Source organism: Solea senegalensis, unplaced genomic scaffold, assembly GCF_019176455.1.
Source record: "Solea senegalensis isolate Sse05_10M unplaced genomic scaffold, IFAPA_SoseM_1 scf7180000014353, whole genome shotgun sequence".
In the NCBI taxonomy this organism is placed as follows: domain Eukaryota; kingdom Metazoa; phylum Chordata; class Actinopteri; order Pleuronectiformes; family Soleidae; genus Solea; species Solea senegalensis.
In genome coordinates, this window is record NW_025321029.1 from 15995 (window position 1) to 41077 (window position 25083).

At 39.2% G+C, this 25083-nt stretch overlaps 4 protein-coding genes across 5 annotated transcripts; 3 read left to right on the forward strand and 1 right to left on the reverse strand.

Annotated features, from left to right (window-relative positions):
- Nucleotides 1-180: 180 nt before the first annotated feature.
- On the reverse strand, nt 181-3139 carry psmb13a (proteasome 20S subunit beta 13a). The gene is made up of 8 exons (XM_044016338.1): nt 3078-3139; nt 2754-2838; nt 1893-1990; nt 1572-1712; nt 1346-1461; nt 1047-1105; nt 686-837; nt 181-394 (listed from the first exon to the last, which is right to left on the reverse strand). The coding sequence occupies exons 1-8, from the start codon at nt 3137-3139 to the stop codon at nt 283-285; spliced, it is 825 nt and encodes a 274-aa protein (XP_043872273.1). The 3' UTR covers nt 181-282.
- Nucleotides 3140-3244: 105 nt separating this feature from the next.
- Nucleotides 3245-6951, forward strand: psmb12 (proteasome 20S subunit beta 12). The gene is made up of 6 exons (XM_044016341.1): nt 3245-3304; nt 4039-4109; nt 4543-4674; nt 5866-5995; nt 6147-6291; nt 6722-6951. The coding sequence occupies exons 1-6, from the start codon at nt 3257-3259 to the stop codon at nt 6847-6849; spliced, it is 654 nt and encodes a 217-aa protein (XP_043872276.1). The 5' UTR covers nt 3245-3256; the 3' UTR covers nt 6850-6951.
- A 1303-nt stretch (nt 6952-8254) lies between these two features.
- On the forward strand, nt 8255-11104 carry psmb9a (proteasome 20S subunit beta 9a). 2 transcript variants are annotated; one of them, XM_044016336.1, is made up of 6 exons: nt 8256-8545; nt 8818-8885; nt 8988-9119; nt 9795-9924; nt 10112-10253; nt 10800-11104. In XM_044016336.1, the coding sequence occupies exons 1-6, from the start codon at nt 8495-8497 to the stop codon at nt 10925-10927; spliced, it is 651 nt and encodes a 216-aa protein (XP_043872271.1). In that variant the 5' UTR covers nt 8256-8494; the 3' UTR covers nt 10928-11104. The 2 variants fall into 2 exon arrangements, with proteins under 2 accessions (XP_043872272.1, XP_043872271.1); XM_044016337.1 differs by lacking the exon at nt 8818-8885 and having other exon boundaries at nt 8255-8545; nt 8941-9119.
- Nucleotides 11105-11817: 713 nt separating this feature from the next.
- Nucleotides 11818-20048, forward strand: tap2a (transporter associated with antigen processing, subunit type a). Its single transcript, XM_044016335.1, has 11 exons — nt 11818-12416; nt 15850-15964; nt 16065-16195; nt 16405-16610; nt 16871-17068; nt 17185-17313; nt 17564-17752; nt 17976-18149; nt 18407-18566; nt 18875-19011; nt 19404-20048. Exons 1-11 carry the CDS (start codon nt 11903-11905, stop codon nt 19593-19595), a joined length of 2145 nt encoding a protein of 714 aa, XP_043872270.1. The 5' UTR covers nt 11818-11902; the 3' UTR covers nt 19596-20048.
- The last annotated feature ends 5035 nt before the right edge of the window (nt 20049-25083 follow it).

The following is a 25083-nucleotide window of genomic DNA, read 5'->3' on the forward strand; positions in this document are numbered from 1 at the left end:
GAAAATGGGATAAACCAATAGGATTTCAGTATTTCCTCGTCATCTGTCTCTAAGCGGATAAGCAGCACTCAGGTTAAGAGAAACCTGCAGAGGTCGATGGCGTCATTGTACAACGTGGTTACATACAGCACAGTCACTAATAATGTTTATTTTTTCATGAAAGCACAACAAGAAATCAGATGAACTTATTTCATTCATTTATTTATTTGTGTTTATGATTCATTGTTCAAGCAACAAGATCAACAATAAGATGATCATATGTTCATATGATGGGATTGTGGATCAGGCTGTTTCCATCTGCTGCACCGTCTCCTGCACAAGCTCCAGCTTTAATGGGACGACTTTCTCTGTCAGAATGGTTGTTGTGCCTGGACGGTACCTATAGTTCACTTTCCTTGAGAAGAGAAAAAAAGGAGCTTTAATTTACTTATTTACCTATACACTGAATAATAACCTATGTGACTCACTCTCATCCTGGCCTTGTATTAAAAAAGTGGCCCATGTCCGTTTTCCAAACAATATTTAAGGGTCAGTGGGAAAGAACCTCCGATTTTTTTTAGTTCCACGTCATGCACTTTTTAAAACCTTAATTTACTAGTATGGTTTCAAAACTACCCGATGACGGTCATTGTTACACTCTTGTCACACTGTCGGGACATACAGAGACAGTTACATAGATAGTAACCTGTTGTCTTTATACTCTGACTCCTGGTACGGTCTGTTGTGGTCCACCCCTTGTCTGGTGATGACGCAGATGTCGATGTTGTGGCCTGAGCCGAGGTCACTCATGATGCCTGCGTGGATGGCTACACGCACCAACTGCTTGGCCTCCTCCAACTGAGAAAGGTGGGAGAAATCATGGGAAGTAATGGAGAAAGGGAGGCGTTGTGTTTCTTAACAGACATCATGTGATAAAGAGGAAAATCAACGTGTTTTGAATGTGTTTTCAGAATTTATTTGGTCTGGTGTACTGGTGTATCCAATTTAGTGCATACTTGGGGTCTAGCCTTGTTGAGCTCAAGAAAGAATCTATCTACTGTATGTACCTCCATATTAGGTTTGAACCCATCCTCTAAAATCCCAAGAGCAGCCAGATCACCAGATCCTGCATGAACACAAAGTAAAGCCAGATCCAACACAGACTGGATGTAGACCGGGGGGGTGTATACATAGATATCTGCAACGCTTCCATATAAAACACTGACACTGGCAGGTTATCAGTCTGTATAACCACATGCAACATGATTTTATGCACCAAATGACAGTTTAAAAATAAAGAACAAAACCTGAGCAGCATGACTAAAACACAGCAGAAATTAGTTCTACAAATGCTTACATCACATACCCATTGAAAGGTAAGGCATCGTATTTACACTTCCATATGGCCCCACTGTGTACAGGTGGTTCCCAGTGCAATCTACTCCTCCCAGTATAAGATTGGCACCAATTTGGCCACGATACCTAAAGACCACAGAGATCCAACAACATTTTTTAAAGAATACAACTTCAACTTCAAAATCTTTTTTCAGTGTGTAACCCATCCACACACAGTTCCAGGGACATGAGCACACCTGTACAGCATATCCTGTAGTATGTTGACGGCCATGATAACGCGAGGATTCCTCCCGCTGTTCAGCGAGAAGATAGCAAGGTTGGAGGCTACAAGATCTGTGGTCTTCCCTGTGTCTGCTGCTGTACCTGCTCCACAACAGCTAATGAGAGGAAAGAAAGTGTGTGAGAAAAGAAGAGGCAGAGAAAAGGTGGTAAGTGATGAACCATAAAATCTGATCTGTATGGGGCAGAAGGGGCAGGTCATGGCAGAGCATTCAGTAGCCTACATGAAAAATGAAAACGACAACACTTCACTGCAAAACAAGACCAAATAGACTTACTATATATTTGGGGCAATGTAATGGATCTTGTCACACATCTTGTCTGCCACTACTTCACCGGATGTAGCTCTTGTATCAGCTGCCAATATCACACCATCCTGCACGAGGAATGTTATCAGTCAACTTTAATAAATGTCTTTCACACTTTTAAATTTCAAATTCTTTTTTAATTTGTTCCTTTAAAGATCTAGTGTGTAAGATTTGTTAGAGCCCCTCGAGCATAGGCCATTGACAATTGCCCTCCAGTGCTGTCTGTTCTGTGTCGCTATCACCAGCTGTCCCCATCTCAGTCCTGTCAGCTTGACGTCTGTGTCCAGGTCCTGGCACCAGGTGTTCCAGGGTGTCCCCTCTTTTTTTTTCCATGTGGGATCCACGTCAAAGACGTTTTTAGTGTGTGTATCTAATGGTCTCTCTCTCTCTCTTTTAAGTATGTCAGGGAACTGCAGTGACCTTTATACACCAGAAATATTTTTTTGTTTGTGTCGTAAGCTTCCACTTTAAGACACGCAATGCACACGCAGCTGGTTTGTCTGTTGGGACTGCTGTAGAAATGCAGCCCAAGATGGTGACCTCTGTAAAGACCCTTGCCTCAAGTACATATAAAAGGCTGCAAAAACCAAATTATTTTATTTTAAGGCAAATGTACGCTTTTATTTTTTAAGTATTATTTATTTATTAGTATATTCAATGTACGTTACTAATAAATGTAACACACTGGGCCTTTAATAAACCGTAACAAATAAGATCAGTATTGATTTAGCTTTGAAGTGATTCCTTTGTTGATTTTAATGTATTTAAGTGTATACCTCCATTGCCAACAACTTATAAGTTACATTTTCGTTTACACAAAGTTATACTTGCCTTGAACACCACTCCTGCAATAGTGGTGCCTGTTTTCATAGGTTTGGGTTTCTGTCCTTCAAAAAGACCCTCTAATGCAGCATTTCTACAGAGAGGGTGGAGGGAGAGGGGAGGGCAAGTGAAGTGGTGAACTTATACAAACACATAAATACAATATATAATGGTGCTCTGTTGCACTGATAAAACAGACGAAACAAGTAGGGGTGAAAAAAAGTTACTTTCACTTTTGGTCTACACGAAAGCTCAGTGTAAGCAGCAGTTTCATCATATTATGCTCGACTCTGACACGTCTGCTGCTCATAATTCATCAGAATAAACTCTTACCTAGTGGCGTTGTCGAAATTAAAGCCAGCCGCAGGAATTTCCAGGAGATTTGATAGCGCCATTCCCGATCCCACTGCGGCGTCACTGGTGCGTCTGTGCGCGTCGCTCGTCGAGTGTGAGCCTGAGGTCGCTGTTGCGAGCGTCTCTTTTCCGTCCTCTCTTTCGATTTAGGAGTGAAAATGGAGAAACGCTGTTTGGACTCGGGAGTCAAAGGAGTCAGCACAGGGGTGAGTAAACCCGGATCCACACTCGATGATGTTTCTTTGTACTGATGCGGCACCAAAACATGATCATCCAAAAGTAAACGATAACAGATAATAGGATGTAGCAACAGCCTCAGGTGATGCTGTCGGTGACCGCGTGACAAAGTCAAATTACAGCGACTTTGTATTGTCCAGCTGTTTTACAATGAGAAATATTCACATGTGTTTTTATCTGAACAACTTTATTATTGACACTGATACAAGGACAGCGACAGGCTACACTTTCATTTTCAAAGAACTCAAAATCCCAGAATTCATAGCCTTGTTCTTTCCGAATGAACGAGTCCTGAAGATCAAGCAGAGCCGGTCCCAGACTCTGTGAGGCCCAAATCCGAATTTTATTTGATCCTCTTTACCACCATCGACAATACCACTAGTCCCTATTTCATCTTTTAATTACATTTTTCAAAATGTATTTCACACACATTAATACAATATTTAAAAAAATTAACATTTTAAGTCTCTTATGTCACTCATTCAAAGAGTGAGAGGTGCACTGCAGGGGAAAACAGCTTTAGCAGCAACACTTTGTTAAGATAACTTGGAAAAATAGTTGCCCATTTGACATTACTCGCTGTCACATATGGATATATTAACAATGACATAATGTAATACTTCACTTGATGATGATGTGTTTTATACACTCTTACAAAGCTGGCGAGCCACACCTGACCAAGCTTCTCACTGTCCTTCCTCAGACAACCATCTTGGCTGCCATCTTTGATGGAGGGGTCGTGATTGGTTCAGACTCCAGAGCTTCAATTGGAGGGTGAGGATGAAGGTGTTGAGACAACATAGCGAGTGACAGATATGATACTATGTTAAAACTTAAAACCAATTTCTGCACACAAGTATTCATAATATTATATAATAATCTGTTTTAAGCTTCAGTGCCAAAGTTAAAGGCTTCATGCAGGTCTATAACACTCTGTTCTGAAAAAAAAGTACATCACACATAAACTTCAAAATCCCTTTGGGAGTGTTATACAGTGATAGTACTTGACTTATTTTCACTTATCTCATTCTAGATATATATAAATGCTACTGAAACTACTCTGTTTGACCATAAACCTTATCATATAATAAATGAATTAATTACAATAAAACACGACAAAAAAAGAAAAAAGATCTCATTCTTACATCGAGATACAATATCATCTGTCACTGAGTTTTGTCTTTGTTTATTTTCCCCTCCTCTTCAGTGAATATGTGTCGTCAAAAACCATCAACAAGGTGATTCAGGTTCATGACCAGATCTTCTGCTGCATGGCTGGCTCACTCGCAGACGCTCAGGCCGTCACCAAAGCTGCTAAATTCCACCTGTCCCTCCACAGGTGCCACACACAAATGCATCCGTTTGCTCCTTCATACTTACATGGTGCATGACGTAAAAAGAAATTGATTGTTCTTTTGCAATTGGTTGCCTAGCTACAGAAAAGACTGGAATCAAGAAAAGCGCAAAAATACTGGCGTATTTCCAATGGCTGTACTCGCCTCGGCATGGCATGATTAGGTTGCATCTCCACTACAAAAAAAAGTACCTACTTAACGTGGGCGGAGTCATCACTGCATGGCTCGTTTTATGTGTGAGATTAACCCACGTTTTTAGGATTGTTAAGTAGTTTTAACTTATCTACAATTCGGCACTGTTCGTCTTGATTACTGTCCACACGTCTCTGGAGCACAGCCTCCTACTCCACAGACTACAGTGGCAGCGGTCTGTGATGCCGCTCGCTATCACCAGGGCTGTCCCTAAATACACCAGACTCCTCTGTTAAATATAGACATTTCCCTGGTAGTTGTTGGAGATTAATCCACGTTTTTAGGATCGTTAAGTAGTTTTAAGAGATCTACAGTTCGGCGCTGTTCAGCTTGATTTGTGTGTGGGACGTCTCTTCCTGTGACGGGACTCTGGCCAGTCAGTGGCCGGCAGTCTGACCAATCATAGTACCTACTCAGCACGCTTTTGGAATCTCGTCTGAGCAGGTACTAAAAATAGTACCTGGTACCAGGTACTATGCTAGTGGAAACGCTATGTAAACCGTGGTGAGGCGAGTAGAGCTGGTGGAAATGCGCCATAAGAGCGGGACTTTTTTGGACCAATGAGGAGGTGGCACAGAAGCCATTTTGACTTGATTTATTTGACAGGGATGATCCATAAAAACATGGTTCTATCTTAATAGAATGTAACCAGTACCATGAATATAGGAAGTCTAACCTTAGGTAACTCACAGCTCTTGTCGCTGGTTAGGTTTTGAAAGACTAAGACATATTAAACAAGCAGAGGGGCTAAAACAGACATTGAAAAATGCCCTCAAAATCACAATGAACAATTACTGATGATGATGTGATTATGATCGTAATTTAAAACGATGACAGAAAAAAGAAAACCCAGACAAAAACGTACTCATCACAATGATGACGGCTCAGTTCAGCAAATTAAACTGAGGAAGCTGAATTCCTCTTTAGGGTCCTTTACTGTTATGGACCCCCGCTGATGTTTGTTGATCCTCCCTATCCCATAGTATCCAGATGGAGACGCCTCCCCTGGTGATTTCAGCAGCATCGGTGCTGAAGGATCTTTGTTATAAAAACAAGGAGGAGCTGCAGGCCGGCTTTATCACAGCAGGCTGGGACACGAAGAAAGGACCACAGGTTGGTAGAGGTCATGAAGAAAGTAAGTCGCTTTGGATAAAAGCGTCTGCTAAATGACATGTAATGTAATGTAATGTAATATAATGAAGACATGTCAGAGAAACAGTAATGACAGTGTTCACTCAGTCGTATACCATCCGTGGTTCTGCAGGTATACGTCGTATCACTGGGTGGGATGTTACACAGTCAGCCTGTGACCATCGGAGGCTCAGGCAGCACTTACATCTACGGCTACGTTGACGCCAAGTACAAACCCAAAATGAGCAGAGAAGAATGCCTGCAGTTTGCCACTAATGGTACTATCATATTTTAACCCACTCAGACATGTGTGAACTTGTTTTTCTGTGTCAAGAAACTGGCATTTAATTCCAAGAAAATGTATGAAAATTAAAAAAACACTGATGATTTTTATACAAGTAAGGAAAAGTATGAATGAACAAGTGAGAAGATGCTACTTAGCAGAACACTTTGGTTTAACAACTTTGTTAAACCGAAGTGCTGTACAAGCTTAAATAAAGTTATAAAAAAGTAACAATAAAAATGCAATTAGGCTAAAACAAATATCAACAAATAAAATGGATAAAACACAGCAACAGAAACAACACAAGTCATTTTACATCATGACACACAGGACTTGCTAATCCTCTGCGGCCTCCATTAATAAATTCAGCTGTGTTATTTTGGATTTACCTAATTCCTTAAAAAAATACTCTCTCGTCCTCACAGCTCTTGCTTTGGCCATGGGTAGAGACAACGTCAGCGGGGGCGTGGCTCACCTGGTGGTGATCACGGAAACGGGGGTGGAGCATGTGGTTGTTCCTGGAAACAAGCTGCCCAAGTTCCACGATGAATGACAACAACCATTACAGTTTAAATGTTGAATTTCCTAAATCACAGGTTTGATTCTATTTCTGTGGAATGTAACAACACAACACACAATCCGAGGAACAAGAAAACAGGAAACATGGGGGTGGGGAAAGGTTTAGTCTGTACATGAAACACTGATCATAAAGGAAAAGAGTGGTGTGACTTGCTGAGTGTGTATTTATACACTCTATATAGATCAGGGGTGTCAAACTCATATTAGTTTGTGGGCTCAAGTGTGCCAGACCAGTAAAATAATATAATAATAACCTATAAACAACAGCAAGGACTCCAAATGTTCCCTTTGTTTTACATTTAATGAAGTATCTTTTTACAAAATATATTATGAACAACCTGGAATTTCTTGAGACAACAATTTTATGCCTAAATTTACCATTTACACACAACTTACAGACGTTACAGAGGTATCTGGAACTAAAAAATATAGTATTTCACATTATGATTAGATTCTAATCATAGTGTGAAATTTTTCACAAATTAATCAAGAAGAAAATCAGTAATTGAGCCAGTTCTGGCCCGCAGGCCGTAAGTTTAACACCCCTGCTCTGAAACCGAACAATTTCCTTTAAAAAAAATTAAAAAAAGTTTATTTTTTATCTTTAATCGTTTTGTTGATTTTTTTAAACATGTATGTGAAATTAAAATAAATGTAAATGTTTTCTAAACCTCTCTCGCTTTCTTTTTATTGTGTGTGTGTCAAATGTTTTTCTAATGTGGTCTGCATTATTTTATTCTTGATGCTGTAGCCTTATATCTCACTTATTTAACATTGTGACACTGTTGTGTAGCTGTAGTAACTACAAAGTCAAACACAACACTTAAAAAATAACAGGAAAAGAATCTTTGTCACGAAGCGTCAAGTCTGTTAGTGTTTTTGTTTCGCTTAGTTTAGTTATTGCGTTAGTTTAGGTTTAAAGTCACGTTAAGTTCATGTCACTTTTGGTGTGGGTTTGATGTTCACTTCCCCTTTTATTTTGGTAAATGTCATGTCTTCCTGTCGTGGTTTCTTCAGTTGTTTTGACACATCTCCCCTAATTCCCTCATGCACATCACCTGGTGATCCTTAAGTAATCACTGGCACCTGCCCTTGATTCCCTCTCCCCTGTATAGTGTCCCCAGTCCCCTTGTCATTTGCCAGTGCGTCGTTTATTTAAGAAGCGGTTTTGATTTCGTCAAGAATAGTCTAGTTCTGTTTCTTCTTCTACGAAGAAGTGCTTTTGATTTGCCTTTTTTTCCTCAAGAGGAAAATAAATACTCTTGAATCATTCATCGTGCCTCTTGTCTCGTGCATTTGGGTCCCAGCGGTGTAATCTCCGTTCCTAACAATCTGACCCAAAAAACTTGGTCCTGCGCTTCTTGCAGAGGAGGGATTATGGGGTATGCGACTATTTAACTTTCAATTTCGGTTTGGTTTGACTCGGGGAAACGCGAGTCTGCCTGTCTGATGATTGTTGCTTTCTTAAAATCAATCTATCGACATTAATCACAGCAGGTTTTCCACGGCAGAGAGAAGAACTGCGAAGCTGATCGCTTCAGTTTGGTTCTGGTCTTTTCCAGCTTGTCAGTCAGATACAGGCGCTGTCGTCGTGACGGGAAACTCTGCAGGACATCAACATGTCGGGAGACATGGGGCCTGAGTGGTTGTCTGAGGAGGTGAAAACCGGAGTGAGTAAAACATTTTGAATGACTTTTGTTTCCCACTTGAATGTTTTCTCTGTTCTGCTCTTCAATGTGCGTAACTACGCATTGTCTGCCGCTCACTAAAAAGAGCGGATATTTCATTTATTTGTATGTAAACATTTCCATCGTGACAAAAGAAATAGTGATGTAAAACAAAGATTAAAAACATTAAGCTCTGCGTTGTAACTCCTCAGTGTATTTGTTTGACCCTGCATTAATAGTAATTATTAATTAATATTTTTTTCCCTTGTTTGTAGACAACCATTATTGCCATTGAGTTCAATGGTGGTGTTGTGCTGGGCTCTGATTCCAGGGTGTCAGCAGGGTAAGTCAGTGCATGTGTCCTGTTTAATCCTTCTGTCACTTCCTGTTGTGCACAGCACGTCCTCCCTCTGTATGAACATCTTCACACTCTCCCTCCATCCAGAGAGTCTGTGGTGAACAGGGTGATGAACAAACTGTCTCCACTCCATGACAAGATCTACTGTGCTCTGTCAGGATCTGCCGCAGATGCTCAGACCATTGCAGAGATTGTCAACTACCAGCTAGACGTCCACAGGTGTGATCATTTTTCACACCTTATGCTTCCACTCTTCACATTCATCATCATGATTTGATTTCTGGCAGCTTGACTGTAAAGATATCAGTGACTTTTAAGTCTCTAGAGATTGCTGTCTTTATGGTAGTCTCTGTATGTGGCTCTATTTCATCGGAAAAGGGCCTCTTAAATTTTAAAATTTAACACAAACTCGATGAATTCCTTTTAAATACAAAATAGAATCTTAAGAAATACACAAGAAAAACAAGGACTGCTGTTGACAAACTAGTGTTCTCTCCATGGCTTTAAACCCTTTAACCAGCACAGGCAGCATGATAAACCATCATCATCAGAAGCCAGAGCTAGCTGCAGTCTGAAGTATCAAGTGGCAATGAAGCTATAGAACTGCTCATCCTCAAATTAAATCAGTCAGAATATGTTTATCACTATTTCACAAATGGCTCCAACAAATATTTATTGGTCTGCTATATAGACTGCACTCTGCACCCTTCTGTTACTAAGAAACAGCCTGGGGTTGCCATGCACACTCACAACAACTTAAAAAAGAGACCAGCTGGCCCAGAACTACATTAGCTTTATAAAGATTTCACTGCTTTGCCTTGTGTTTAGACAGCATTTTATGACAGGAACAACCCTACACAAGTCTTAAACTATCCCTTTAATGTCTTCTGTCAGTATTGAGATAGGTGAGGACCCCCAGGTTCGCTCAGCTGCCACCCTGGTGCGGAACATCTCATACAAGTACAAGGAGGAGCTGTCAGCACATCTCATTGTGGCCGGTTGGGACAGGAGAGAGGGAGGGCAGGTCAGTAAACCTATGTAGCTGGAAATCAAGGTTACATTTACTGGTATAAAAAACATTTATTTTTGCAAAACCAGGTAGAGCAGCTGCTACTTTTTGTCTAGTTGATCTTATCTATCTGAATTAGGCACCTGTATAGAATTGCAGTCAGCCTCATTTCTCTCTATCTCTCCCTCTTTACTTCTCCCAGGTGTTTGCAACCCTCAATGGGCTCCTGACAAGGCAGCCATTTGCAGTTGGTGGCTCTGGTAGCTTCTATGTTTATGGATTTGTTGATGCTGAATATCGCAGAGGCATGAGCAAGGAGGAGTGCCAGCAGTTTGTTGTCAACAGTAAGATTTTTTTCTTTCAGCTTTTGGTTTGTTTTTGTTTTTTTGCCAAACAGTTGGAAGGTGAAAGAAGGCTTTTTTTTTTTTAAATTATGGTTTTATAAGGTACTGAGTCATTGTCAGCACTATGTGCACTCAGTAAACTGCTTAGTAAAAACATGGTTCCCAGTGGGGACATAATATTTTAGCCACTTAACAAGAGTTCCCTGTGTCTGCTAAAAGATTGCCTCTTCTGACTTTCCTCCATTGCCCATAGAAAAATCTGTCATTTTACATCACAACACACAGGAGTTGTTGATCCACTGTTTCCTCTGTCAGCAAGTTAAAATGTGTTATTTTGTGACTTCGGTGTCTTGAAATCATTTGTTTAGATTTACCCTCAGCGGCACAAACAGACCACACGACGCAGCTCCTGTGTCCCTCATGAGTGTAATGTGCGTTCTAGGGGCAGGGGGTGCACACAGTGCAGTCAGCACTGACTTTCAGTGCCCCTGAAAACCCAGTCTCCTCACCTGTCAGCCTGATTGTCTTTTTGTTTTGTTTTTTTAGCTCTGTCTTTGGCGATGAGCCGCGATGGCTCCAGTGGCGGTGTGGCCTACATCGTCACCATTGATGAACACAGCACGGAGGAGAAAGTCATTCTAGCTAATGACCTACCCAAATTCCCTGACCAGTGATCAGAAAATGATGATGCATGTGTTTGTAATTAGGTATATTTTTGGCTGACAAAGCCATGTCTCTTTTCTTTTTTTTCAGACCAGTCTGTCAAATTTCAAAATAGTTGACCAAATCAGATTTTCAGCTGAAATGTACTGGATATGTATAATTTTAATAAAAGGGGAAAACACATTCAACTTTGTTCTCCCAGTGATTTTATGTCTGATAACAAGATGTTTTGTCTCCACACCCATTTGCCTTGTGACACTATCTTGATTTCTTGAGAGAATCCTTTCAAAGCACATTTTCACGTCGAGTTGGTCTTACAATCAGCTTTCGGCCTATTGAACATAACACTGTTGAGTAAATGTGCACATTACAGTCCAGAAAATAATTATGAAACTGCATTAGTCAGTGGAGACATGGTGTGCGAAGTGACATGTATGGATATAGAATGTGGCCAGTGAAGATACATAAACCACCTTTTTCAACCTGCTCCCTTATTCTATGTGTATCAGCGTATCACTAAGTTTTAAAGTTATAGGCCTATAGTGAAAGTCACAGATGTAGTGGCTGAACCCACAACTGGGCAAGACATGACTAAAATAGCTGTTTTTACTTGCCAATTATTGCTGAAAGTCATTCATGAATGCCAAACACTATAAAGTTCTCCGCCACAGCTGTGGTGTTGTAGGAAGCCTGCTCCACTTAATGTGCTTTTGACTTTGAAACAGTGGTCTAATGTTACACAGCATATTCCATATCAGTGAACAATTATAAAAACATTTCCATTTGTTCTAAGTTGAAGCTCAAACACTGACAGTGGATTTTCCATCCAGTATTGATAATAAGGTGCTCAGTTGAAGTAGGAAGATGGTTTGTTTGGGTTTCAGGGAAGCCCCTGGTCCAGCCTAAAATCGAAACCAAAAGCAGATGAAAGGTAACATGCATATCGCTCGACACAGCAGTCACATTAGGACGGATCTGGATGGAAAATGGCAAAAAACAAAATGACAGTCGTTTACAAAGTTGCTGCTTTGGGTTGCGCCGTCTGCGTCGATCTGTCCGTGTTCTACACACATGGATCATTCGTGACGCACAGTGTCTCTGCACATTTCGCTCGCCTCTGGGTGTTCGCGGTTCTCCGGTGCTTGGCTCTAACTGCAGTACTTCAGCTCACAGTCGGACACATCAAACCGTTACTGTTTCGCGTTCTAACGGCGCACAGTCTACTCCCTGCGGTGTTTGAGACAGGGTCCTGGGCGCTGTACCATGAGGAGAACCAGTGTGGCCGGCAGGCGGATGTTCGCTGCTGGCTACTGTGCACCGCTGCATCCCTGGCTGCTGCACTGTTCTGGGAGGTCATCGTCCCGGACACGGACGAGGCTGCGGCCGGGAGAGAGAAGAAGCAGAAGGCGAGAGTTCTGTTTGTGAGAGTGCTGCGTCTGTACAGGCCCGACTACCCGCTGATGCTCGGAGGGTTTGTCTTCTTGTCCTTGGCGGTTCTGTGTAAGTATATGGGCCATTCTACCGAATTCGTGCAAATTGCTGTCCCACAATAAAAAAACTATTTAACAAAACAATTAAGAATTCAGACCTTCAATATTTACTAAGATGATGTTATGATCTAGTTAAACACAAGACTGTAACTATTTAGTAATTAAGCTAAATATATACAAAATCATCATTTATGCTACCTTCCTAGGTACTTTCTATTGGGAAGTAGTTGTCCCAATCTCTAAGCCCTAAATTTCAATCCATGAAAATAATACTTAAAAGAATTTTGTCATTTTTTCCAATAGTGTATTTTAAAATATATGTTTGGTTTCTTTTAAACAGAATGTAAAACATTTAGATTCATTTTGAAGTTTTTTTTAAAATTACAAAACATGCTTTAAAAAATGCTGTCCCACACTTTCACGTCACAACCGTAACACGAGTTGTTTTACCACATGGGTGGAGCCTGGTTTTAGTCACACCCCAGAATTTCTGACCAAGAAATGACACTGCATCCCTGTGCCTCATGGCTGCATGGTGAGATATTACCTCTCATAATTTTTAAGTAAATGGGTTCCAAAGTCTGAAAATCAGCATGTTACATTAATAATTGTCACAACCGTACACGTATTATCTGCAAGTAAATACACTTTTGGGGGCTCAAAACAAAATATTATGTTTTGTTGTGTGTACAACTGTTCAAACATCTGTTCCTAGCCATTTACTTGTTAGCATGTTTGAGTTATGCTAGGAATTAGCTAAAAATGTCACAACCGTAACAGTCACAACCGTAACAAATTGTAACGTTACGGTTGTGACATAATCATTATGGTAGTGACAACATGTAATGTTCCACATATTTAAGGACATTTTTCATCATTATTATTACATTATACTCTTAAAACATAATAATAATAATAATAATAATAATATTGTTATTATATTTGATTTGTAAAGCACATTTCATTCTTAAGAATCTCAGAGTGCTAAATAATGTTTGATATGATAAGGAAAGAAGGAAAGTGAACGAAACTAGAAACGAAAGAAAGGAGGAAAGATCAAATCTATCAGTGATTTATCTGACAGGGAGCAAAGGAAGGTCAGAAGATCATGGCGAAAAAGACAGCAACATCACAGGCTATTGGTGAAAAGTCAAAGAGAGGTGGAGAGATTGTGCACAACTTCCACACCACCTCCCACACCCTCTGCCACGCCTTCTCCCATGCTGCCTTACCTTCCACGCACTTCTAGTGAGACTGTTACTCCACGCACTTCTAGTGAGACTAACGCACTTCTAGTGAGACTAATAAGAGACGTTGGAATGCGTGACCACAGAAAAATAAACTTGAATGGAAGAAAGAAAAATATAGAAAACGGTGCCATAGATTGTGCGTGAGGCCAGAGAAGTCAAAATGTTCCGCAAGAACAAAAACTCAGAAGGAAGTATGGAAGCACAGAGTTCCTGTGCATATCAGAAAGACCCTTCTTTTTCATAACACACTCATGCACAATTTGCAGAAAAAAATACAAGTCTGCCAATTATAAAGAGAAACATGGATTAAGACGCGCATTGACAAGCAGGTTGCTCAGAAAATACAATCTCGTTTCTATGCTCAGAGAAACACTAGGCAGCTCCGACAGGCAGCTCTCAACACGACTGCAGACAACCCACATCTAAAGTTCACATATCAGAGACATAACATTTGTGTTTGTAAAATTCACATTAAAAGGCAGGTTATGAGTTAATATTAAGCAATAAGGTTGAGGGGATATAATACAACCTTGCAAACAAAATACTGTGGTCATGAGCAAAACAGTGCGGTCACTACCGTAACAGTGCGGTCACTACCGTAACACTGAATGTTTTGTAAAATAAAATAAGAATTGAGTCATTAAATAACATTTCATGATAACTATTGGTTAAATATACATTCAATGTAATAACTAATGAACTCTGAGATCTCTATGATCAGTGTAATTCATTTTACAAAAAAGATTGCATTTAAATTTTGATGAGTCTTAGAAAATAAACTTTGTAAATTTGTTAAAAAAATGATTTTAATTGATTTAGTTGTAAAACCCTTCATAATAAATTACTAAAATTATTCTTTAGAGGGTGTATGGACACACAATATTAACAGATTAATATAATGGTTTTTATTGCAGTGTGTTGCTGTGTTACGGTAGTGACAAATTTTAGGAGTTGAAAAACATTTCAAGAACAGGCAGACATTAATATATGAAATTTGACTGCGCCTTTACTAGATATGTACCATAGACATATGGTACAATATATGTATGGACAAGGTTTTTGGAAAAAAACAACTTTTGAAAATGTGTTTCCAACTCTGGACTTTGCACGAATTCGGTAGAATGGCCCATATACTGGTGGCAGTGAAGTGAGAACAATCTTCGGACTGATAATGATGATCATGATAATGTCCAGTTTTCAGTTGTGACTATCTGTGTAAAGCATGTGCGCTTCAAAGCACTTTGGGGTCCCTTGGCAAAAAGGAACCTGGGGGGCCTTACATCAAACAGACTTCCTGAAGTTATTGTGCACTCTATGGTTCATATGTTGCCACTAACTAACTGCAGTAGCCAGTAATGGGCCTGGGTGAAACAGTACCACCCACATTACTCATTGGCCAGTCATCTCCAGTCAAAGAAACATTTTGTTATAAAACTGAAATGCTAGAAAGAGATAAATATAAACATGATTTATTAACTTGTTGTGTGTTTAATTAAAACAGAACCATTGGTTGGACACTTGGGGAATGTAATTGCTGTTGCTTTGGTTCACAAGCATGTGAGTTGGCTTTTCAGTGTTAATGTTACAACGATGGCTAAACAAAGTTCCTTAACGCGTTACTTCAAAAGAGTTGAGGAACAAGATACACGGCCACCCCCAGAGCCTCCATCATCTGTACCGACCCAGCCCAGTTTAGACACATTAGCTCACAAGAAGGTGTCCGGCGGCCCCAGCCACTTGCTCCTCTTTGGTCAGGCTGACACGTGTTCACCTGCCGATTTATCTGCAATTGATGAACTACCATCCAAACAGCTGCATGTGCATTTGCTGTCATTGCCTTTGCAATGCATGATATCCATCCATGATATTAAAAGTATGGCTGTTATTCCAGTCTGTTTTTATTTGCCCCTTTTCTACTTCTACTTTGACTTTTTCTGCAACAAGACGGTTCGCCCACTTTTGTACTGGCCCACCCAAAAACATTTCTGCCTACACTGCTGGATTATAGTCTGTATTTGGTTTGTGAAACACTTTTAATCTTATTTGTTGAAATCCACATATTGGTTTGAGGATTATGAGCACACTCATGTCCTAGGACAATAGTTTCCGGGATAAATTATAATACATGAGGAAGAGGGTTTTGTTGCCTCTGCATGTTTGTGATTATACCTGTGTTTATGCATCTCCTCTCAGGTGAGATGTCCATCCCCTTCTACACTGGGAAAGTCATTGACATCTTAAGTGGTCAGTATAAACAGATGGAATTTGGATCTGCCCTTTTCTATATGGGCCTGTACTCCCTTGGAAGGTATGGGAGATTAATGATTTCTCTCCTCCACTGTGTGCAAAAGCTTGTATTTCTCTGCAGGTCACACCTAACCATAACAACTCTCTATGTGACTTCACAGTTCTGTGAGTGCAGGCTGCAGAGGGGGTCTTTTACTCTGTGCCATCAGTGCATTCACGTGCAGAATAAAAGTCATGCTTTTTGGGGCTTTGACCAAACAGGAAATTGGATTCTTTGAGACCACGAAGACAGGTAAGGAATGTGCATTATGAATCAAGTGCTCATTTGTGACAGAATCAACAAATAAATAAATAAATAAATAAAGACAGGGTAAAATAAGATGGAATTAGGCAGTGTGGGACAGGATGAGACATATTGGTCAAGAAATACATTGTTTGATCATATAAAATAGGAAATAATTAATTATTGAAATTATTCTCTTTTTTTTTTTTTCTGTGAAGGTGAACTGACACACAGGTTGTCCAAAGACACTAAACTGATGGGACAAACAGTGTGCTTGAACGTCAATGTGCTGCTGAGGACATTCATTAAGACGATCGGCATGATTTTCCTGATGTTGAGCCTTTCATGGAAGCTCACGTTGATCATACTGATGGAGACGCCCATCACTGGCCTCATTCAGAACATCTATGACACACACTACCAGGTAAATGAAGGTTAATAGCAAATTAAGTCTAAAACACACAGAGACACACATACAGTATATACACATACTATATAATGTTTTTCTTTCCATGAGATGGGGGTATGAATTAATGCATTACATTGTGTATTTTGTATGAATAAAGATTTTGTTTTGACAAGAATACATTGCTGATAGTTTTTATTTAATATGAAATCATTTACTTTATCTCTAATCCTGGTTCTTGGTAACTGATTTCTCCTTCCATGTCATTGCTTCCTCAGAGGCTGACTTTGGCAATGCAGGACTCTATGGCTTTGGCAAATGAAGCAGTGAGCGAGGTAGTGTCCAATGTCCGTGTGGTTCGCAGCTTTAATGCTGAAAAACATGAAGCATGTCGCTATGATGTCCGCCTGATGGAAGCACATGCTCTCAAGACCCGGCGAGGCACAGTCAGAGCAGTTTACCTGCTTGTACAGAGGGTGAGAAGCTGTTTTGTTTCGTTATTCATTTAATCTTTTGGAGATCATAGAGTGTATAATTAATTATGTGTGTGTGTGTGTGTGTGTGTGTGTGTGTGTGTGTGTGTGACCCTCAGTTGATCGGGCTGAGCATTCAGGTCCTAATGATGTACTTCGGCAGACAGTTCATCCAGAGTGGACAGATGACCACTGGCAGCCTCTTATCGTTCATCCTCTACCAGTCTGACGTTGGAGACAGCATCAGGGTATCCCATAATGCTTTTTGGTTTGATTTCAGTTAGGGCTAAGGACTGCAATCATCTAAAAGGCAGTGGCTTGGAGGGTAAACAGTTTAGCAGTTAGGCAAAGAAAATATTAAAAGCAATTTATAATTGCTTGCAAAACGATTTGTATTTAACATGTTGCAAGTGTGACCTTGTAAGAATTCTGTAAATGAAAGCATCTGTTATTAAGTGATCACTTTTCCAGCCTGGTCCCTTGACTGTCATCTTTCAGACACTCGCTTACAGCATTGGGGACATGCTGAACTCGGTAGGGGCTGCTGGGAAAGTCTTTGAGTACATTGACCGAAAACCTCTGGTCACCACACATGGAACACTCAAACCAGATGTGCTGAGAGGACACGTCAATTTCCACAATCTGAGCTTCGCCTATCCTTCAAACCCTGACAAGAATGTGCTGCAGGTGAGATGTTAGGCGCAGGTTGACTGAGGTACATTCTGTAAATAGACAGGCTGGTACCTCAGGGAAAGGCAATTACTAACTGTATGTACTGGTACCTACAAATGTATGACACATAACAGATGAATTATGAATTAAGATTTTTGGATTCATTCCTTCCTTTAAGTAAGTGTCAGACTATATGGTCATATTGTGTCTTTACAGCCACTTTGTCTCTTGAATTCAGAATATTTCTCTGGAGCTGAAGCCGGGTCAGATGACGGCACTAGTTGGTCCGTCTGGAGAGGGAAAAAGCACCTGTGTGAGTTTGCTGCAGCGATTGTACGACCCGCAAGCTGGAGAAATCCTTTTGGACAATGAGCCATTGGAATTGTATGACCACAGCTTCCTCCACAATAAGGTAATAAATCATTGGCAGCCAGAGGACATAAGGTTTCTTTGTCTGTCTATTTCATTCTACTACACAGAGTATCTTAAGAATGCCTTGAGGGATTTTTTAATTTGTTGCAAATCTTCATTTGGTCAAGGTCACCGTTACCTCCTAAAAATACTTTTTCCCTTAACACAATATCATGATATATACTATTTGAGTGTAGTGTTTACTTTTCTAACGTGTTTTGTTCAATGAATGCAGCTGATGAACGGTGTGTTTAACAGGTTACCGTAGTGAGCCAGGACCCTGTGCTCTTCTCCAGCTCGATTAGAGACAACATCGCCTATGGACTTGCTGAGTGCACTTTGGATGAGATTCAGGAAGCAGCACGCAAAGCCAACGCCCATGACTTTATCAAGCAGCTGGCGAAAGGCTACGATACAGGTAACTGTTGTGCTGTCGAACTCTTTTACCCGGCTGACTGAAGGCCTACTTTATTCTTAAGAAAAAGGCTGTGAATAGAGAAAATATCTTGCAAGATTGATGGAAAATGTATTCATTTATTTTGAGTATTTTAAACAGCCATATTTCACTTTATGCATAATAAAACCTAAATAGATACAGCACATACAGTATTTTGGTCGCTAGTGAATACCTTGTCTCTTGGAATTGAATTTAGAAATCCTCTTCTTGTATGTGCTCTTTTTGATCCTTTATAATAAAATGAATGCCATATTGTTCTTACATCTCAGAGGTTGGTGAGGGTGGCAGCCAGCTGTCCAAGAGTGAGAAGCAGCGAATCGCCATTGCTCGTGCTCTGGTCAGGAGGCCACAGGTCCTCATTCTAGATGAAATAACAAGTTCTCTGGATGCTGAGAGTGAAAATGAGGTACAGTGATTATAATTTAATCTTTAAGCTGTTGAATGCAAGTGTGTATCTCTGACATGAAGTCAGTATAATGGATTTTGTAAGAATATAGATACACCAACATATGCTGTTAGTTAAAATGGTAGATTTGTTTTGTGCCAAGATGCAACCATTGTCATATTCATTGTCAATGATTATGTAGTGCGTCACTTGTCATTCATTCTTAAATTATCCTCCATCCGCTCTTCAATAATTACATGTTTTGATGAGCTATGTCTACTGATATTAGGCACTGTTATATTTTATTGTTATGTTAGTTATTTCAATGTAAAAATGAAAACAATTCTGCATTATCCTATAACTTTGTTTTAATTTAAACAGTATGAACTCATTTGGTCTTGGACTGTGCACAGGTTCACCAGACCCTGACTGGCTGCCCCAACCAGACCCTTCTGGTGATTGCTCACAAGCTGCAGACAATTGAGAAGGCAGATCAGATTATTGTGATCAGTGGTGGCAAAGTGGAGGAGCGAGGGACTCACTGTGAACTGATGCACAATAAAGGGAGCTACTACAAATTGGTGGAAAAGCTCTTTGCTGAGTGAAAACTTACACTGTCGCTGTGAAAATGCAGTGTGTTTAGTGTGCTGTGCTTACTGTGTTCACATGTTCAGAATGTTGTGTATAAATGCTGAATCCAATCACTGTATTTATGTTTGTATATTTAGTAACATAGAGTGTGTTCCATGTTCAAGGAGGGTATGTTTTCACATGTCTTTTAATTTGCATTAAATATGGCAGATCCATCAAATGTTGCTATGGATGTGGATTAAGGGGAAGATGTGGGTATTTCACTTTATTTAACTATGTTTTTAGGAAAAATAAATCATTTACTGTGAGTTACCAGGCATAGTCCTTTTTTTATTTTCACTATAAAAAAGATACAATATGTGGAGATTTGTGTATGATTTTTCCATTTCATTGCCTTGTATCTTTTTAAAAGTGACTACACTTTCCCAAATAAAATTCTAATAAACGTTAGACATCTTGGATCATCAGTGGTGGCCTCATTTGACTTATTTGTCTCCAAAAATGTTGAAATACAGTATATGTAACATATTTATAAAGCCCTAGGACAAGTTGTATCCACACACAACATTACAATGCGAATAAACAGAACAAAGGCTTTCAGCAACAGTAGATAATGATGGTCAGGAAATCATTTTTAAAAATGTCACCACATGGATGTAATGTCAATAAAATTCATTAAGTGAAGAGCAGTGCACAAACATAAAAGAAGAGCATTCATTCATTGATTCAAATATTTGATATCATCAGAGAAAATATGCTGTACTGGTTTGTTGTCCTATCTACTTTATTGCTGGTTTTAAACCACATGATTGCATTCTGATGCAGGAGTGACAGTGAAAGGTTGGGCTCTATTGTTTGAGTGATACTGGGAAGTCCCTGACTTTTTTTCCTGGCTGTGTGGCAGTTTGGCCTGTTGCCTGGTGAATTGAGTCTTAAACGTCAGAGCCTCCGTGTGTGCAACCGTTGTCGCCATTTTATCAAGACTTCTCTTCGTCAACAAAATGGTGGCTAAGATCACATGTCTTGTCTACGTCATTCATTTTGTTTTCCCCAGATTAATGACAGCGGGATTTTCGGTGCTGGAGCCTTTTCTTTATATTTCTTTTAAATTGTCGCCTTTTTACAACTGTGCTGAATTTAATTTTATTTCTTAAACCAGATACATTTTAAACGGCCTGGTGAATCATCAGTAATCATGTGCCGCCTGCTGGTTGCAAAGACGTACACAGTCACTGCCATCTTAGGTTAAGCCAGCACACAAAATGGCGGGTAGAAAAATATGGCAAACAGACGACCTTGTGAATCTGTGATACAACCTGTTCTGCCTCATATCACGTTACCACACAGCCAACCTGGAAAGTCCCTTCTCTTGGTTTTTAATTTCACTTTCTGTCTTTGTTGTGCTGTGTGATCAGTAGTTTCCTGACTCCACAGCCAAACCACAGCCAAGCCCAAAAGGTCTGACTGAAAGCATTCTGGTGTACCTTTTTGGTTTGTACTGTGTTCTGACTTTGTCAGCAGCTGACACTAAATGTGATGAAGGCATTTGAATTAAAGAAAAACAACAAGAAATAAACCAGTTTCCTCTACTAGCCTCAAAGCAGCTGTGGGCATTATCAATAGAAAGATTGTTGAGTTGTTTATTGTCAGGCTCTCTTTCAGATGACTTGATTTACGTAATGGTGTAAAGTTGTATGGAATGTAAAATGTTTAAAAAGTAATGTTAAAGAAAACTCCTTAGTGTACTAACTGTAATATCTCCTACAGTTGCTTAGGTCATGGGTGTTATTGAAGCACACATCCCACAATTAGGTCAAAATAAAATCTTATATGTATATATATATATATATATATATCCTCGTTAAATGATACTTTCTTCTCTTGTCAGTAATTCTGATGCAGCTGAACACACAACAGATACACAACACCTTCTTACATTGTTTCATCTCTTTTACACATGGGGGTAAAAAAAATGGGTGAATTTAATTAATACTAAAGTTTAAATTAAAGACAACATTTGTTTTTATACATCCAAATATATTACTTAGGTACACAGTATATATATTGTTTTACCTGAGGTAACTGTAACTACATATATACACTGTGGAGTCACTTCTGAGTTTTGTATTGTTTTATATCCAGGTAAACCCCCAGTGCTGTTTTGTGAATCCCCTAATTTACCCTGGGGAATTAAGCAATTTGAAGACTTATGCAGCAGCCGAGGTTAACAGCGGTTAGAACGTTGAGGTTTATTTAAAAAAAGAAACAAAAAAAACAAACAAGGAAAACATTATCAGCTGATTGTAAAAACTGACACAAGTCTTCTATCTTTTAACAACCCTTATCTGACATAAAGACTTATGACAGTGTAATAGCACCGCGTCTGGTTGTATTAGGCACTTTTACCAATAACCATGTGATTTCCTGGAAACCACCAGGCTGGCAGACTGGTCAGAGCTACACCAGCAGAAGATTAAAATCCCTGCTCTTGAGTGACATCTACTGGATAATTATCCCAAACTGCAAAGGTTTGGAAAGCAGTTTGTGCAAGCAGGCACATTGCAACGTGAATGCAAATCCCCTTAGTCCATGAGCATGCAAAAGTGACCAGAGATTTTGTAAGCTCTGCATATTTTATCAGAGAGCATAAAATAAACAACATTTCAGTATTTATTTCTACTCTTCAAAGAGGATGGCAAAATGGCACACTATCCCTTTATTATAGGCAACTTTGTGATCAGTCAGAGGTTACGGTTACACAGGGTCACCCAGATAGCAGAATGACATGGGGAACATGATGTCAATAGCCTGAAACAGAGCTGAGACAAAGTTTGTTGGGTAGAACAACAGCACCTCGGTTGTTCCTCTCAGACATTTTCACCATAAAACCAAACCATCAGGTGATTTCCTGTAATTATGATGAGCCAAATCATTCAAAGGTTTACAGCAGATCTCGAGTGCCCCCAAGTGATAAAAATCAAGAGTTCATTTTCATCTTCAAAACAGTTTGCTGTAACACAGGCAAGTAATTACAAACCATTTCCTGTAAGATATAGGATGGAAGATATTTTCTTTTCTTTTAAAAACTAAAATTAGACAGAGACACATACAGTGGAGCAACAGTGGCACTTTGAATAAAAGTGTTCAAGGCAGGCCATAGTTGGTTTCAAATATGTTGATTTCATGTGCAGCATATCAATAATATAATTAATCATTTGCAATGAATGACATTTTGATTGTATTGTCTAAGCATTGCAGATACCAAATATATGTTTGACATCATTAAAAATGCTTTTTAAACATAAACAGTAACGATGTAATCCACAGTTTAACATACACTGTATATAAATCTCAAATTGCACTCAGGGCCTGATTGTCAAGACTCATGAGTCCGATTGATTTCAGATGGACTCGAAAACTTGACAATGACTTGTCTTAAACTGTTTGTAACAAGCATCATATGGCAGATTACAACATGTTTTAGAATAGAAAATGCTATAGTGGGGTAACGTTTTTATTCTTATATCTTCTTTGAATTACAAACTGCCTCATGCTAAAAAAAAGTTTTATGACCAAATATGCCTTTATATTATTTGGATTAAATGAGAGTAAATGTTGCCTCCACTCTAATATTTATACTGAACTCATGTGACTTCTTTTTTTAAATACAATGGCCACTAGATGGCAACATACCACAATATATTTCCTGCAAAGTGGTGAATAACTAGAGAACTCCTTCCAGCTGCTTTTAAATATTGTATATAAATATATCAGTGATTCTCTCTGCTGATTTTATTTGTATCTGCATGGCCTGTCAAGTTGCTGGATTATGTTGCTGTTGTAATACAAATATCTCTATGGAGATCAGTGTCGTCATCTTCTTTGCTTAGTCTTTTGAGAGTATAATCGAGTGTGCCTTTGCAACTTATTTTGCATAACTACATCATTAAGCAGTTGCTGTTGTCAATGCTTTGGAAAGTTATCTTTCACAGACTGTGTGCACCATAATAGACAAAAAATCAAAAATCTGTAGTTTAATTTATATTTTCATATAATACAATCATACCATAAAAACACATGTGTCCTGTCACCATTATTTTTATTCACTTGCAAAACAAATTAATCTGAGCGTTACACGGAATACTATGATAAGAATAAGAAAAAAAAAAAAGAAAAACATGCAATTGTTTATTTGGGTTGTTTTTGTCTTAAACGCACACACAACACAAAAGTAAATGTACATTTTTATTCAGAACTGAATTTGTATTTGGAAATGTGGGTTTCATCAGGAAATAATATCACATGGCTATGTTTGCGAGATGGTACAATAAAGATTACAGCAACATTGCCACAACACAACAGAAAACATACTTTACTATGCAAAGCAATATAACACATTAAAATGCAAATGAAAAACAGAGTCCATGCACTAAACAAATGTCTGCACAAGACAAATTCAAGAAAATTGCTTGCATCAGTTTCCAAAGGGCGTTTTTATGCAAACAGCATTAAAACGATCTTTGATGTGAGTCGGGTATGTCTGTACTAAATGTTTAGTGAAACATTCACAAGCTGACTCAGTACAGAGGTGTTGTGGAGAGAGCTTCCTTGGCAACCATTTCTGGGCCGATTGGCATCATGTGACAAGCTGACCCCAAGCTCTGAGAAAAACAAAAAGGTCAACAGAGGTGGAGAATGTGTGTGTGTGTGTGTAGACACGAGGACTGTTCATCACCTCTCAAAATGAATGGTTTTAATGTTAATAGGTATTGGTAAATTTCGATATAGGGTTAAGGTTAGAATCACTTTGTTGTGGTGTTAAATGTTAGGCGAAGAAGCTTCAGATTGCATTATGTCAATAAGTTTCCTCACAACTCACAATGCAAGACTAGTGTCTGTGTTGGAGAGAGAGTGAGAGAGAGGGAGGGAGAGAGAGAGAGAGCTCTGCTGATGATTCAGAGAAGCATGATTCTGACATAATCCACACGCCCCTCCCTCCTTCCAGTAACCCCCACCAAAATGGCTTTTCCTGCAGGTCAGAACCTGGTTCTCCATAAACACATGTAGAAACAAAACAAAACTAAACTAAAGAAAGAAAGACGACACAATGTATATTTTTATGTTTTATCTCAGGGAACAATAACTATTCTTATTCAACAGTTTCCCCCATGTGATCAGTAACAGTGAGAAGAAAGTTAAAAGGTATGACTCAAACAATGTAGTGTAATCTAAGCAAGACTAATTTGTCAAGAACTTTTGTAAATTACATTACGTTACATTACATGTCATTTAGCAGACGCTTTTATCCAAAGCGACTTACAAAAGTGCATTTAAACATTTGGGTACAAATAAGAGCCAGAAGTAAGTAAGAGCTTCAAGTAGATCAAACTATGAAGTGCTAGTCATAAGCGCGATGTACAATATTTTCAATAAATACATAAATAAATAACAAATATCATATAATAAAAAAGTCAAATATCCCAAAGTTCTGTTACAAGGGCA

Bases quoted from the DNA above. Each gene is read 5' to 3' on its own strand.
- psmb13a (XM_044016338.1), bottom strand. From the start codon at position 3,139: ATGGCGCTATCAAATCTCCTGGAAATTCCTGCGGCTGGCTTTAATTTC. The intron at 1,713-1,892 runs GTAAGTCTATTT...TCCTCTCATTAG, and splicing joins TACATTGCCCCAAATATATA to CTGTTGTGGAGCAGGTACAG. The intron at 1,106-1,345 runs GTATGTGATGTA...GTGTTCATGCAG, and splicing joins GATGCCTTACCTTTCAATGG to GATCTGGTGATCTGGCTGCT.
- psmb9a (XM_044016336.1), top strand. From the start codon at position 8,495: ATGTCGGGAGACATGGGGCCTGAGTGGTTGTCTGAGGAGGTGAAAACC. The intron at 8,546-8,817 runs GTGAGTAAAACA...CCTTGTTTGTAG, and splicing joins CTGAGGAGGTGAAAACCGGA to ACAACCATTATTGCCATTGA. The intron at 8,886-8,987 runs GTAAGTCAGTGC...CCCTCCATCCAG, and splicing joins GATTCCAGGGTGTCAGCAGG to AGAGTCTGTGGTGAACAGGG.
- tap2a (XM_044016335.1), top strand. From the start codon at position 11,903: ATGGCAAAAAACAAAATGACAGTCGTTTACAAAGTTGCTGCTTTGGGT. The intron at 16,196-16,404 runs GTAAGGAATGTG...TTTTCTGTGAAG, and splicing joins CTTTGAGACCACGAAGACAG to GTGAACTGACACACAGGTTG. The intron at 19,012-19,403 runs GTACAGTGATTA...GACTGTGCACAG, and splicing joins ATGCTGAGAGTGAAAATGAG to GTTCACCAGACCCTGACTGG.
- psmb12 (XM_044016341.1), top strand. From the start codon at position 3,257: ATGGAGAAACGCTGTTTGGACTCGGGAGTCAAAGGAGTCAGCACAGGG. The intron at 4,110-4,542 runs GTGAGGATGAAG...CCTCCTCTTCAG, and splicing joins TCCAGAGCTTCAATTGGAGG to TGAATATGTGTCGTCAAAAA. The intron at 4,675-5,865 runs GTGCCACACACA...CCTATCCCATAG, and splicing joins TTCCACCTGTCCCTCCACAG to TATCCAGATGGAGACGCCTC.